Below are 16,651 nucleotides of genomic sequence, written 5' to 3' on the forward strand. Positions count from 1 at the left end.
TAATTTATTCCGTTCTAGTAATGTTTCCCAACTCTGTTTTTCCAGCAGGACAATGTTCAATTCCACACAGATCAATTAAGGTGTGGAAGAAGGACCACCAGATCAAGATCCTGTCATTACAGCACAATCTCCAGCCCTGAACCCCATTAAAAACCTCTGGAATATAATCAAGAGGAAGACGGATGATCACAAGCCATCAAACCACCAAACTAAAGTGCTTGAATTTTTGCAACAGGAGTAAAGCAGCATAACGTTATCCAAAAGCAGTGTGTAAGACTGGTGGAGAGCATGCTGAGACAGATGAAAGCTGTAATTAAAAACCACCATTTATTGATTCTGAACTCTTCTTATTAAAATTATCATTCATTTGATAAACCACTCAACAACCGAAGCAAACAAACCACAGCAATACACTAATTATTATAATAATACTAAACATACTAAACAATTCTGCAGGGGTTTTTACCTGATGGTGGTCGTGACGATATTTGCTTTGGTACTTTGGGCGTCCCCTCCCACCGTCAGTGTGTAGTCATTCTCCACAGGCTGCTGCTTCTCTTGGGATTTATATATATGTGTGTGTGTGTGTGTGTGTGTGTGTGAGTGTGTTATATAATAGTGAACTGCCTGGCCTCAGTGTCGAAGGAGCTACAGGAAAGTCAGCAGAATTTATACAATAAACATTTCATAGAATTTAATCAGACATAAACGAAAAATGTAAAGAGATTTTTTTTTAAACATAAAAATAATTCTCTGAACTAAATATTTCTAGTCAGCACAACTTCTAGTGGATTTCTTCAAAAGTTAAAATTTTCACAAAACACTACAAATCTATTATAGTAAATCTCCTTGTAAATTAGCGTATTCTAAACTTCACAGGTTTCCCCCACTTCACTGGATTTCTGTAGATCTGCTTCTGTAACTCTACTGTTCTCTTCTATTTCTACTCTGATCTAATACCTTCAGAGTCTCTAACAGATACAGAACTGAATTCATACTGCATCTGTGGGCTTCCTGTATGTAGCTGTGTCTGAGTTTGAGTTGTGAAACTGTTTCCTGTTACGCAGTTCTGCTTGCTCTCTTTACTCATCAGTTTTATAACGGAGCTGCACTGAAGTCTGGCTTTAAAAGCTTCCTCTACAGATCAGAAGAAGTTTTATATGGAAAGTTTATGATCAGAATGATCTAAAAGCTAAATTCTATCCTCTGTTCCAGATCTAAAAGTACAGGAGTTTAGAAGCTGAGGACTAAAAGCTCATGGACTGATACAGCTCTGCTCACAGCAGGTAAGATCATTTCATTTAATTACACTCTTTATTTTTACTCTTTCTCTCTGGATTCTACAGGATACATGAACAATGTCTTTTAATATGAACTTTCTGATCTTTACTTTTAACACTCCTCTGCTACAGTTTCAATATGTACAGTAAATATTATCCTAAACTGGAGAATTATTTTATTAAAATATCATGAAAAGTACTGTATTGAGTGATTTCTTTGTATTTATTGTGTTGTTTGTTTAAGTTTTTTTCTTCATTTTTTGATGGAGGTCATTACTGATTATTGTTTTGATGAAAAGTACTTTTTTTGGGTGAACACATTACCTTTTATTGTCATTGGTTAATGTAAAAGGCTAAATTGGATTTTCCCGGGCTTCTTAGTTATGTTAATTGTTAATATGCACAATAAATAGCAAAGCATATGATTTATAATTGTCTTCACAGCCTCGCTGGGTGGTGCTCGAGCGTGGCCACTCCTCCTCTCTCTCCCTTCATGCCTTCGGCTCTCTCTCTCTCTCTCTCTTTCTCACCCACCCACCCTCACCCGGCCGGAACCTGCGGAGGCTCCACCCCCCCCGCGGCGCTGCTCTCTCGCGGTGCGCGTCCACTGGCGCTTTTTTTCAGCGCATGTCGCCGTGCCGGATATCTCGGCTCGCCCTGCGTGGGCGTGTCCGTGACGTTTTTGAATTCACCTTCACGGCCGCCCTTGGCTTCCACTCCTCTCTCTCTCTCTCTCTCTCTCTTCCTCTCTCCTTCCTGCTCCTGTGGGTTCAGCCCTCGCTTTCTCTCCCTCTTCCCTCTCCTTCTCTCCTTCCTGTTCTCGCTCCTCTGTCATCCAAACCCCTCCGGCCATCATCCCAACCCCTCCCACTGTCATCTCAATCCCTCCCTCCATCATCCCAGCCCCTCCCTCCGTCATCCCATCTCCTCCTTCGGTCTTCCTGACCCCTCCCTGCGTCATCCCAACCCCTTCCGCCGTCATCCCAACCCCTCCCACTGTCATCTCAATCCCTCCCTCCATCATCCCAGCCCCTACCTCCGTCATCCCATCTCCTCCTTCCGTCTTCCTGACCCCTCCCTGCGTCATCCCAACCCCTCCCGCCGTCATCCCAACCCCTCCCTCCATCATCCCAACCCCTCCCACTGTCATCCCAATCCCTCCCTCCATCGTCCCAACCCCTTCCGCCGTCATCCCACCCCTTCCACTGTCATCCCAATCCCTCCCTCCTTCACCCCATCTCCTCCTTCGGTCTTCCTGACCCCTCCCTGCGTCATCCCAACCCCTCCCGCCGTCATCCCAACCCCTCCCTCCATCATCCCAACCCCTCCCACTGTCATCCCAATCCCTCCCTCCATCGTCCCAACCCCTCCCGCCGTCATCCCAACCCCTCCCACTGTCATCCCAATCCCTCCCTCCATCGTCCCAACCCCTTCCGCCGTCATCCCACCCCTCCCGCCGTCATCCCAACCCCTCCCACTGTCATCCCAATCCCTCCCTCCATCGTCCCAACCCCTTCCGCTGTCATCCCACCCCTCCCACTGTCATCCCAGTCCCTCCCTTCATCATCCCAGCCCCTCCCTCCTTCATCCCATCTCCTCCTTCGGTGTTCCTGACCCCTCCATCCATCATCCCAACCCCTCCCGCCGTCATCCCAACCCCTCCCACTGTCATCCCAATCCCTCCCTCCATCGTCCCAACCCCTCCCTCCGTCATCCCATCTCCTCCTTCGGTCTTCCTGACCCCTCCCTCCTTCATCCCAGTCTTTATACAGTAGATCAGCTGATTAAAAAAACACAATGTTAGCATAATTGAAATGTAACAACACTTTAGGCTATTTGTTTTAATAAAAAACTCAAAATAATAAAAAATCTGTAAAACTGTAACAATGCATAGTACATTACTTTATACATACATACATTATTAGACTAAAACTAATTATAGCTAAATGACCAAAATGTGACTAAAAAGTTTATACATTTTAATCAAAAGACTAAAACTAATCAAAATCACCTGTCACAATTAACACTGATCAGCACCCTGCAAATATTTGTCATTGTCATCTTTGACACCTTTGATATTTAATGCATTTTATAACATAATAATGATAACAATAATAAAATCTTATCTTGTCTGCACAGTTTATGCTTCTGATTTTCCACATCATTCTGTAGATACTCTGCAGATTAGCTGCTGAGTAACGACCTAATTCTCCTCAAACACCCACTTCACTCCTGACCATCACTGACCCAGTAAAGCTTCTTAAAGAAGGAGCGGTTGGTGTTTTGTAGATGTTACTAATAACATTAAAACATCCCTCTGAAATCCAGAAACTTCTACATCTTTACCAGAGATTCTCCACTAAACCTGAATCTACTGTTATTCTGTGGACAGATTCTCCCACCTCTGCTGTGGATTTCTGCAGCTCCTCCAGAGTGACCATTGCTCTCTTTGACTTGGTCACTCCAAAGTCTTTGTTTTTCTTTAGCCATTCAGAAGTGTACTTTCTGGTGTGTTTTTTTATTAAGCTTGAGCTCAGGAACAGATGGCTGGACATTTTCCTTCAGGACTTTTTGGTAGACAGCAAAATTCATAGTTTCATTTATGACAGCAGCAAAACAGCCCCATCACACCACCATGTTTTACTGTAGGTATGATGTTATTTTTCTGAAATGTGCTGTTACTTTTATGGCAGATGTAACGGGACACACACCTTCCAAAACATTCTACTTTTGTCTCTGCGGTCTGTCCGTCGTGTTTTCCTAAAACTGTTGGGATCATAATTTTTTTTACTGAGGTGTTTTTTTTTATCTTGGCACTCTGCCATTCAGGCTATTTTTGCCCAGTCTCTTTCTTATGGTGGAGTCATGAACACTGACCTTACCTGAGGCGAGTGAGACCTGCAGTTCTTTGGATGTTGTTGGGGACCTTTTGGTTGCCTCAGTTCAGTTATAAGGTCTGGGTGTGGTTGAACTTATGTATTAACTGGGGCGGGGGGGCGTGTAGGTTTTGATTTTTATCTCCATTACTAATAAAATCCTTTTAAAAACTGTATTTTTGTTTACTTGTGACTAATATTGAATGCACTCAGTGATCTGAAACAGTTAAGAAACTAACATGCAAAGAAATAAGAAATCATGAAGTGGAAAAACACTTATTTCACACCACTGTATAACATATATAGAGACATAAAAAGGGTTTCAAATTTAAATTGTATGTTTATAAACTAGATATCTTTATTTATACATTGATAAAGGAAAATAAAAAGCTTAAAAAAGGTTGAAAGAAGATGTACAACAAGTTTGCGGGCATGGCCTAATAACATTGTTACAGTGAGCTGGATCACAGTCTCAGTGGTAATTGCAGGCACTGTAACCCACTGATAGCTCCTGTGATCCTGGAGAAACTTGATGTAAAGTGTTGCACTTTAGTGCATGAGAGTCAGTTCTACTGTATCAAATGCAACAATTGCTCATTAATAAGGTCAGAAAACGTAAAAATGTAAGAATATAGTTAAAATATTACTTAAAAGTTAAAAAGTGATAAAACAACAAAACGTTTCACAAAAAAACATTCTCCAACAACTCCCTTTCAGTAAGTTTTTTTTTACTTTAGTGTCTAGATCCCTGCATTAAACTTGAATCATTCTTGGTTGCAGTGATTCAGGATGGCGAATGCTGAAGATGTGTTGCTAGAGGCTCTACAGGACTTGGAGAGTAAGGAACTAAAATCATTCACTCGACACCTGACCAATGGTGTGGAAGGGTTTGACCGGATTGGTAGGGGTCTGTTGGAGAACGCAGGAAGAGAAGAGATTGTGGATAAGATGGTGGAGAGATATAAAATCAGTGGAGCTGTAAAGATCACACTGACCATCCTGAAGAAGATACACAAGAACCGTCTGGCTGAGGAACTGGAGCCTAAACTCAGTAGAGGTAATGCAGCTCTGATCACATTCATTAAGTATGCAATGATTTTATCACACTTTTCTATTCAATTTATCATATTCCTCCAAATAGCATATTTGGGAATCTTGCTAAAATCTCATCTTGTCTTCATCTCCACATGTTCTTTAGTAAACTCAGTCGTTGGTTTTTGTGAGTTTCCTTTTCATAATTCTTGCATTATGTTTATGTAAGCTATCCTGTACAGTTCCACTGGCAGACTTGTGGTGGGAGGTGGCCCAGCCACATTAGATAGAGTACAGTAGATCATGCTGCTTCTCCATCAGCAGCTGAAGTCAGAGAGAGTACAGTAGATCATGCTGTTTCTCCATCAGCAGCTGAAGTCAGAGAGAGTACAGTAGATCATGCTGCTTCTCCATCAGCAGCCAGAGTCTGAGAGAGTACAGTAGGTCATGCTGTTTCTCTATCAGCAGCCCGAGTCTGAGAGAGAGAGCAGTAGGTCATGCTGTTTCTCCATCAGCAGCCAGAGTCAGAGAGCAGTAGGTGGTGCTCTGTGCACTCACCACTCCTACATCGTGGTTCTGGTTGATACAGGCTTCTGTTAGCTGATGTATCAGAGCTGGAGATCCAGTGCTTTCCTCCAAGTGCATTATAATGCTATTGTTGTTGCACTGATTGGCGGGAGCTGGAAAATAGGCTATTGATATGTGGAGTCCTAACAAGTGTGTGGGGTAACTGGACAATTAATATTAGATACAAATTGTTAGATAAAAATCTGCACTGACAACAAATTAAATCACAAAGTGTGTGTAATTAAACTGTTTTACCATTGTATTTAGTTGAGTAATAATAAAGACTAGTGCTCAGTTCAGTGTTTTTGTGATTGAATTATCTGATATTGTTTCTTATTCTGTACTGCTGTGCTCTCCCTCAGGTGGAGCAGGTGGAGGACAGGTAAGGAGTGAGAGTTCAGCAGCCTCTTCTACTACACTGACTGCAGGTAAACTCATTAAATAATCGCTGTTATTCTGTGTTAATACATGAACATTACCAATGACCATGAAACATTAGCAATTAACACTGTGGTCTTCCCAATATACTGAGTCTCTATAGTGATATACACTTTGACTTTGCATTTGGGGTGTAATGCAGTTTGTGAATTATCATTACATGCAAAAGATTAGCCACATTTTAATAATATAATTTTGATTGTATTAAACCTGAATCTCTTTTTCATAACATAAAAATACAAAAATATGCATTTACATTATAAAATCAATGTTTGGGCGTTTTGCAAAAATCTCAGCCTGTATCATTCCAGGTTGTAGTTTAATTTTTATCTGTTTTTTTTTGCTGGTTGTGGAATAAAAGTTTTAGTTTGTCTTTATCTGCCCACAAAACAATTTACCCAATTTCCTAAAACGAATTGGGCCTAAAATTGTGAAATGTGAAGGCAGCTTTGTAGAACTTCAACTGACATTTGGGCATAAGTTACTTTCTTTCATTGTTTAATTCATTTAGAAAATTGAGAGGGGCCCATGTTTTCAAATATTAGTACAAACCATAATTTATGAGGCTTGGAAATTGAATTCAGATGATTTGCATATGAGTGTGTGTTTAGCCCAAATCTTTACTCTTTACTCTTTAATCTGATCAGGCAATGGGACGAGCAGATGGAGGTGAGACTTCTTAGTTATAAGACGTTTCATTTGAGATTGTTTGCAGATTTGCTGATAAAAATTTGAGCTATGTAGCTGCCTGGTAAAAGGTGTAGATTTACTGCTGCTAGAGATAGTGTGCTGGTGACCACTACTGCATGGCTGGTATTGTGTTTTTAGGCTAATATGCCAAACCCTAGCTCACTTTACTGAACTTTTTTTTACTGCTGGTAGTTCTGTAACTCTGTGTTCTGGTATAATATTAATATTAGAATTTTGCTGTATATTTTTCATTTTTGATTAAACAGTATAGCAATCTCATATCAACAACATCCCCAATTGCTTGCAGTTTCCACAGATAACAAGCTAGGTGGATAGTGAAAGTGAAACTGAGGGAGAAGATGGAGGAAAAAAACACGTATTTTCTCCTCTGGCTCAGAACACTGTTGTTAAAAAAAAATTGTGCCAAACGTACAGTATAACATGTTGAAAATACTCTTAAAGTCTATTTCAAAGACGGAAGTCTGATACTCTTTCACATCTGAAGGCACTGAATGTACGGCAATTGAAAATATTCAGCCGAAATATTTCTCATGGTAATTCTGTTTTCCTCTGCTGCATTATACGATCTAAGTTTATTGTTATTATGTGTGTGTTTGTATTTGTTGTGTATTACAAAATGTAAATAATCATTCAAATAATAAATACAAAATCTTTACCTATAACTCGACACTATGTTAGCATGCTTTCACAAGATAGCATGCCCCTGGTGGTAATTTATGAGGAAATGTTGAACAATGTGGCACAAAGAGACTGCATATACCAAATGATTATTTTGATTTATACTTATATTCGTCTGCAATTGTAAAACATTCTGCATTAAGGTATTATATTTATTGCTCAGGCTACATTACAGGTTTAAAGTTTTTTATCCTGTCATGATAAACAGATTAAGAATTAAACAGTGTGCATAAGAATTGTTTTTATGTTTGAATAGCTTTAAATGAGCTTTACATTACAAAATGTGTAAATACAGGTGCTCAAGGGTGCTCATAATTTTGAAGACTTACAGTATTATAAAGTATTTCAGAACATTGTCTTTTAGTTGAGATGTTATTGAGAAACAATTGATACTGACATCAGTGTTTTTTACATTTCAATTTTTTTTCTTCAAATTGTTTGTTTACTAATGTAAAATAAAAACTGATTAAAAGCACTTTCTCTTCTCTGTCAAAAGATGAACAACACTGCATCAAGTTGAAGGACACTCTGAAATTGAACTATGAGCGTGTAATTGAGAGCTCACCGACAGGTCATCAGGAGTTCCTGGAAGATATCTACACTGATCTCGTTATAGTGCAGAATAAAAGTGGAGGAGTCATTAATGAGCATGAAGTGATGCAAATAGAGATGTCTCCCAATAAAGCTGGCAGTGAGGAAGAGTGTATAAAATGCTGTGATATTTTTAAAGTCCAGCCGGGTACAGGTAGACGGAACAGAAGAGTGATGACAATGGGAATTGCAGGAGTCGGAAAAACTGTGTCCGTCAACAAATTCATACTGGACTGGGCAGAAGGAAAGGAGAACCAGGACATTCAGTACATTTTCCCTCTACCCTTCCGTGAACTGAATCTGAAGAAAGAGACGGAGTTCAGTTTGATTGGACTACTGAATAACTGCTTTTTCTCCTCAAAGCCTGCACTGAAGTCTCTTCCAGAAGAAGATGGTAAAGTGCTGTTTATTTTTGATGGGCTGGATGAGTATCGTTACCCACTGGAGTTTAAAGATGGAAAGGAAGTAAAAGATGTGAATGAGAAGAGTACAGTGGGCTCACTGATCACAAATCTCATCAACAGAAATTTGCTTTCCTTTTCTCTAGTCTGGGTAACTTGTCGACCAGCAGCAGCGCATCTGATTCCCCATCAATACATCAATCTGGTGACAGAAGTACGAGGATTTAATGATGAACAGAAGAAAGAGTACTTCACCAAATACTGCAAAACAGAGGATGTAGCAGAGAAAATAAGTTCACACATAAAGAAGTTAAAGAGTCTCCACATCATGTGTCAAATCCCAGTCTTCTGCTGGATCTCTGCCACTGTGCTTCAGCCACTGATGGATAAAGAGAGTGAGAAGAACATCCCCAAAACCCTGACAGAAATGTACATGAGCTTCCTACTGCAGCAGAAAAACCTGATGAAGGAGAAATACAGTCAGGAGACTGACCCTGACCCTGAGTGCATCATTCTGAAGCTCGGTGAACTGGCCTTGAGTAATCTTGAGAGTGGAGAGCTGAACTTCTATGAGGATAATCTTAAGGAATGTGGGATTGATGTTACTGATGGTACAGTGTTCTCAGGAATGTGTACACAGATTTTCAGCCAGCAGAAGGGAATTTCTGAGAGGAACATTTTCAGCTTTGTGCATCTGAGTGTTCAGGAAAGTCTTGCGGCTGTATATGTGCATCACTCCCACTGCAATAAGAAAAAGAATGTTTTCAAAAAGAAAGTTCTCAACAAACTTTTGTGGATTAATAAGAAGATAACAGATCTCCATAAGAGTGCAGTGGACAGAGCTTTGCAGAGTGAAAATGGACACCTGGACCTTTTCCTCCGCTTCCTCCTCGGCCTCTCTGTGGAGGACAGTCAGAAGGTTCTGACCGAACTTCTGCCAAACCTGAAGATTAAAGCAGAGAGCGTTAGCAACACAGCTAAGTACATTAAGAAGAAACTAAAAGAGGAAATGCACTCTGAAAGAAGCCTGAATCTCCTCCACTGCCTGAGTGAACTGAAGGACAACTCACTCACAGCTGAAATCCAGAACTTCCTGAACTCAGGAACTCTCTCAAAACAGGAACTCTCATCCCCACAGTGGTCAGCTCTGATCTTTGTGCTGATGATGTCAGAGGAGACTCAGGAGAAGTTTGAACTGAAGAAATACAGAGCATCAGAAGAAGGACTGACGAGATTACTGCCTGTGGTGAAAATCACAGAGAGAGCTCTGTGAGTACCATTTTTTTTAAAGAAATATTATGATATTATTAAGAAGCTTAATAATACTAGTTAGTATGATCTCTCTCCATATCATTATGTTTAAGCATTTTTAGAATAAAAATATACTACACCAGATATACAAAGTATAATAAAAATTATATTAAATCTCACATACCTCTATTAAAGGATATACAGAGTATCCCCAGAGGGATCTCTCTGACAAGGGATTCACACTGTTCATTTTAACTCAGGAAGTATTGATGCATAGGACATGACCGCAATATATGTGGAAATGATTGTTTTACGTTTTAAAATATTATTAGACTAGGTACACTATCCTACAAATACAATAAATAATATACAAAGGTAGTGGTAGTAATAGTCGCGATAGTATAAACATTTGCACTGATAATTAAATCGACTAATTGGAAATTTCCCAAGAGGATGACTAATATGTTGAGCTCATATGCTAATGAGTACAGTTACAAATAAGTTATTTTTTACTATCAAAGTTACTGATCAGTAAATAAAGTCAAAGTCAGGACTGGAAGTGGAAGTGGAAGCAAAAAACAATATAAAATCCAACAACATATTAGTACTCTATCCTGAGTACTGTATCCTATATGTTCCAGAAGAATTAATATGACTTTATAGTTATAAATCTTATTTCTCTTATATATCTATTAAAGAAATATTGAATTAACTTAGAGTTACTGTATTAAATATGATAAACTAATAATAATTGCTTACAGAAGCAGATTATCATTGATTTAAGAAGATAATTAAATAAATAAAGACTAGTCTTCAGAAGAACACTGTATTTCACAATGTAATTCTGTTTCAAGCAGACCTTTCCCACTGAGCTTGTTATAAAATCAGTTGCTCCTTGTCTTGCAGACTAGCTTCATGTAATCTTGGAGTAAGGTCATGTGAAAGTCTGAAATCAGTGCTAAAACTGGAAAACTCCTCCCTGAAAGAGCTGGATCTCAGTAACAATGACCTGCAGGATTCAGGAGTGGAGCTGCTCTCTGCTGGACTGAAGAGTTCACACTGTAAACTGCAGACTCTCAGGTCAGTTGGTTCTTTTTAAAATAATAAATGTGAAGATATGTGTATTCACAGCAAACAGACCTAATTAAGCTTTTAGGAGGTCAGTTTACACCAACCATTTAAAAGTGATCTTTTTGTTGGATACTAAGTCTTTTTTCACTTATGTACACAATAATGAGAATCTTTTAGAAACATAATGGTAACACTTTACTTGGATGGTCCATTTGATGATGCTCAACTGACATTCAACTAACATTCAACGGCATGTCTAATAAATGCAACTAAACTGAAAGGTGAAGGTAAATGATTCTCTATTGAATGTAACCCAACATCCAACTCTTACCCAAACTATAATCTTAACATTTTAGCATTGGGTTTAGAGTTAGATTAAAAGGTTAGGTTAGGGTTAAGGTTAGGGATAGGTGTAGGGTTAGATTTTAGGGTTGATTAAGGGTTAAGGTTAGGGTTAGGTGTAGGGTTATGTTCTATTTTTAATTATTTACATTCAACATAGGTTTAAGTTCCAGTTAATAGACATTCAGTTGAATGTTAGTTGAATGTCAGTTAAGCCTCAACAAAGCCATCAAATGGACCATCCAAGTAAAGTGTTACCAAAATAATTGATGAAAATGTAAATGCTCCCAATTAAATTCAATTTACATCTACTCTGTAGCAATTGTTAAAATAGATAAATATAGATAAAATAAAAATAATACAAGAAGAACACAATAAAATAGAATAGAACAAAACAGATATCAAGATAAATACACAACAATATGGAGAGTAGGCAGGTAGAAGCAACATGAAGTCCAGAGGGCAAGTTTGCTGTAGCAGCATGATAATGTGAATAAAGAGCAGTTGTTTTGCACTTGATGCTCCGCAGCCTCCTGCCTAAGGGGAGCGGGACAGGAAGTGCATGTGCTGGGTGGGTGGGATCCTTCCTGATGCAGGTGGCTCTTTTTCTACATCTGGAGGTGTAGATGTCCGTGGTGCTGGGGAAGGCCGACTCCAACAATCCTCTGTGCAGCCTTCACCACCCTCTGCTGAGCATTCCTGTCTGCAGCAGTGCAGCTTCCATGCCACATGTGTGATGCTGAAGCACACAACGCCACATCTGTAGATGGAGGTGAGGCCTGCGCTCCCGAGACCAGCTTGTCGCCGCCTCCTGAGGAAGTAGAGCCGCTGATGTGCCTTCCTGGGCATGCTGGCTCCTTCTGAGGTCCACAATCATCTCCTTCATCTTATTTACATTGATGCAGAGGTTGTTCTCTCTGCACCAATCCTCCAGGTGTTCCACCTCCTGCCTGTAGCTGGACATGCAACCACTGTCGTGTCGTCCGCAAACTTCACAATATGGCAGCCTGGATGGATAGGTGAGCAGTCATATTAGAGCAGTGTGAACAGGAGGGGGCACACAGCCCTGAGGGGAGCCAGTGCTGAGGATTATGGAGGGGGAGGAGATGTGAATCCTCACAGACTGCGGCCTGTTGGTCAGGAAGTCTAGGACCCAGTTGCACAGGGAAGAGCTCAGTCCAAGTGAGGAGAGTTTGGTTATCAGTGTCTGAGGAATCATGGTGTTGAAAGCAGATGTGAAGTCCACAAAGAGCATACAGACGTAGAATTCCTTCTTCTCCAGGTGGGTGAGGGCAGTGTGGACCACGGAGGAAATGGTATCCTCTGTGGATCGGTTCTTCCTGTATGCGTACTGGTGTGGATCCACAGTGACGGTGGCTTTGATGTGGGTCTGAAACAGTCTTTCAAAACACTTTGTGACTATCGGAGTGAGGGCTACTGGCCGGAAGTCATTCAGACCATTCACTGCGGAGCTCTTGGGGACCGGGATGATGTTAGTACTCTTCAAGCAAGTAGGGACAGCTGCCTGGATGAGGTAGGCGTTGAGATGTCTGCCAGGACGTCCGAGAGCTGGTCGGCGCAGTCTCTTAGCACCCGTCCGGTGTTGTTGTCCTCCTTACTTCTGCTGGTGTCATGCTGAGGGGCTTTTGTGAGTCACGTGTGTGTCTGGTGCTGGTACTATACTACTATAGTAGTAGTAGTAGAAGTGATAAGCTTTGTTTGGCAATACACTAAAAGGATTATTAAAATGTTGACCTGATATCCTAATAAAAAAAGTTTTTCTTCCAAATTGACCACAGTTCAAGATCAGTAAATAAATAAAGATATGATCCTATCTGATCAACAAGCATTAATATGACCATTGATTTTATTTAATATACCATTTTTTCTTAAACATTATTTACTATAAGAAAGTAACAGTTTTAACCACAAAGTCTCATAGCACAACATAATTAATAATTGATCATTAACCCCAGAATATTGTAAATTTTACATTCTAAATATAAAAAATCTTGTGTAATAAGTAATTGTTTGTTTATAGTTTGTGTTAGGGAAAATAATAGGTTACCACTGGTCCTAAAAAGATGTTGATAATATTAATGCTACATTATTTTTAAACTATTCCAGCTGAAAAGAACTGAAATGCAAACACAAAAAAACATTCAAAACAAATTTACAATTTATTTATATAAACCTGCATTAAATGGTAAACATATTTACTTCTAACTAAAATTGATTATTGTGGATTTCCATGCTTGTTTTGTCTGTAGACTGTGTGTTTCTGCATTTATATGTTTTAAAGCTAAACACGGTGATTGCGATGGTTGAAATGGACATCTCATACAGATTTCTTTTGTTTTTGCTTTTATGTCATACTTAAATTTTTCACATTATCAAACAAACTTTAACATTAGACATATAATCTCAGTAAATATATAAAACACTGTCGCGCCCACCACTGAAACTCACCCACACTCAGTTATACCTGTGACTTCCAGTCACTAGACTACATTACCTAGAACGCACCAGCCTGTGACTCTCACGTGACCCCTTCAGGCAGTCACTGAGTACTAGCACCTGTGGAGCCAGGTATAAAAGACTGCCTTGAACTCAGCTTCAGTGCTGAGCATTGTTTTGGTTCGTCCAGCATTACAACGTGTTTCTCTTTGCCTTTGTTTGTATCCTTGAGTATTACCGTTTTTACGGGTACCCCGACTCAGATTTTTGCCTGCCCTTTGTCTGTGTACCAAAGCCTGGACTGTTTATTGTGACCCTGGTATGTTTTCTCCTGTTGGCTCCTGGGGGCTGTTCCACGAAGCGAGCTTAAAAAAAAATTGAGTAAGCCTTGCTTGAGTTAGCCACACAAGGTTAAATGTGCAATTCCTTTTGGTTAGTTAAACTACATATTTTAGTGTATATTATTATATTATAAATTTACTGCATGAAATATTTTAGCAACCAGAAAGAAAACAGCTATTGCTGATACTGGTGGTGGCCCTGACTCTTTTAATAGCCTACATTTTTGCTAATTTATATCACCTGTATGAAAATATTGGTAAGATAGTTGTCTGTATCCATTCCCTTTTTTGCATCATTAAGTTAACCAAACATATTATTTATATTTAGCAAATATGATCACATGTATGAATTGATATCATTTGTAAAAACACTTGAATGAATCTGAACAAGAATTATGGGATAACAAATATACTTAATCTAAATTACCAGGCATCATTAATACGAATAAAAGTGTTTTTGTGATATAGAGTTGATGCAAATTTATCTTTGTGGAAAATAACTGCAATTAAATGCTGTATTTCATTTTACACTGACCTGAAGATTGAACCAATAAATTGCAATGTGCAGACACATTTAAAATACAGTACAATACTCAATTAAATGTATACAAACCGATAAATCTGTGGCAGAACCTTGTTCCTTGATTTGTTTCCCACCCGCAAGGCAATGACATCACACAGCTCATCCAATAGAAGTGCTGCAGCTATACTAAGCGTCAACTCTAGCCTGGTACAGAGCAGGTTTGTACAAACGTATATGTTGCTGTAGTAACTGAACAAGGCTTAGTTCGAGCCTCTTTCGTGGAACCAAAATTTGATCAAAATGAGCCAGGCTCGCTTTAAAAATCCTGGCTTACTGAGTTAGCTTACTTCGTGGAACAGCCCCCTGTTCTCTGGTAGTGACCCTGCCTGTTCTGACTACTCTCTGTATTACTCATTTTGTTAATAAAGCCTTGATTTCTGCCCCACTATGACAAACCCTTTTTAAACTAGTTCATTTATTAACAAAAAAAATCTCCAGACCAGTCCAACCCTTTGTGAAAAAGTATTTACCCCCCCATGAATTACCTGTAATTAGTTAAATTTTTTAGAAACCTGGGCTCATTTTCATTACTAACCACAACCAGGCCTGTAGAGTCAAGAAATCCCTTAAACAGATCCTGTCTGACAACGTGAAGCAGACAAAAGATCTCAAAATGCAACACATTGTGCACTGAAGAAACTTCTGAATAATTAAAAAAGCAATTGATTATCTACCAGTATGGAAAAGATTACAAAATAATTTCTAAAGCTTTAGCAATAGCTAACTAGTAGTGTTCATAAAACACTATATTAATAATTATCAAAAATAGAAAAGGTTGAAAAATGTCTAGGTGATTAATATTAAAAGGGAAGAACTGGTCAGCTCTATAAGATGGGCAATCCAGGACTCCTAGAAGAGAGACAAAAACAAACAAATGTTAGGCGAAGGGGAAAAAAAGAGAGAAAGAGCACAATTTGTGAGAGCTTAAGTATTCTTGCTAATTGCTTTTAAGTGCCACCAATTAAAACCCACACCAAGCTAACTGCCCTTGGTCCAACCTCTGGGACAAACCATTCCATGTTCAGAGTGAGGGGGTCAGCACAGTAGTTTAGCTAGTTTATGATTATTGTTTAGCTTTGTACTAACAATATTTTTTGTTAGAAGGTTAGATCAGAACACTGCCAATCACTGATTTTTGCTGTATTTTATACATTGAGATTGTTGGATGTTCTAATGAACCTAACATGGATTACTAATAACATTAGACTCATTTTCAGCCATTTTTATTGTTATATTATCATAAATGCTATGGATTTACTTTATAATAAAACATCTTTTATTTAATGTCTATTCTTAAGTAAAATCTGCTGTGCTTTCCTCATTTTGTAGACTATCTTCATGTAATCTTGGAGAAAAGACATGTAAAAATCTGGGATCAGATTTGAAGCTGGACATCTTCTCCATAACAGAACTGGACCTCAGTAACAATGACCTGCAGGATTCAGGAGTGGAGCTGCTTTCTGCTGGACTGAGGAGTTCACAATGTAAGCTGCAGATTCTCAGGTCAGTTGTTTCATTTTAAAATTATAAATGTGAAGAAATATTAATCGCTTTACCAAGATTTTTATCTATAAAAACACCAGGACTGTATTGAAAAATGTAAATAATCTACATTGTCTGCTATTAATATGGGTTGATGCAGATGCATTGTGTGCTGGAATGATTACATGGATTGTTGTGGGGAATCTCCGCCAGATGTGGCCGCAACCATGACACCTCTCCTTTACCAGCTTGAGTATCTCCTTCTCTCGCCTCCCTAGCTCCCTGTGGGTGTTCTTTCTTCGCACCATTTCTCCAAATCTCTCCTTGCCTTCTTCGTAAATGATGTTACCGAAGAGGTTCAGCTTGGTGCTTGCACTGCCTTGTAGAGATTTTTTAAGGATGATGTGCAGATCTTGATCAAGACTTCTCCATGCCTCTTTGTCATTGGCTTTGGGCCGCTTGACCTTGGGTTGTCAGATCGGTCTCTCACTTCTTACTTGTGTCGGGGGTTCTCTGCTAGGGGTCTCTTCCTGATGCTCATTCTGTGGGG

The 16,651-nt window shown here is 39.3% G+C and overlaps 1 protein-coding gene across 3 annotated transcripts in view; it reads left to right on the forward strand.

The window, feature by feature from the left end:
- Positions 1–16,651, forward strand: part of LOC111190424 (NACHT, LRR and PYD domains-containing protein 12-like) — a 238,610-nt gene that overhangs the window by 144,140 nt on the left and 77,819 nt on the right. For 2 of the 3 annotated variants that reach the window (XM_049468955.1, XM_049468959.1), the window contains exon 2: positions 4,937–5,213. In XM_049468955.1, the coding sequence (XP_049324912.1) occupies positions 4,946–5,213 (268 nt within the window). In that variant the 5' untranslated portion in view covers positions 4,937–4,945. Of the gene's footprint in view, positions 1–887; positions 1,287–4,936; positions 5,214–16,651 lie in introns of those variants that run through there. The other variant, XM_049468960.1, reaches the window with a different exon arrangement.

Source organism: Astyanax mexicanus, chromosome 1 (assembly GCF_023375975.1).
Source record: "Astyanax mexicanus isolate ESR-SI-001 chromosome 1, AstMex3_surface, whole genome shotgun sequence".
Lineage (NCBI taxonomy): Eukaryota > Metazoa > Chordata > Actinopteri > Characiformes > Acestrorhamphidae > Astyanax > Astyanax mexicanus.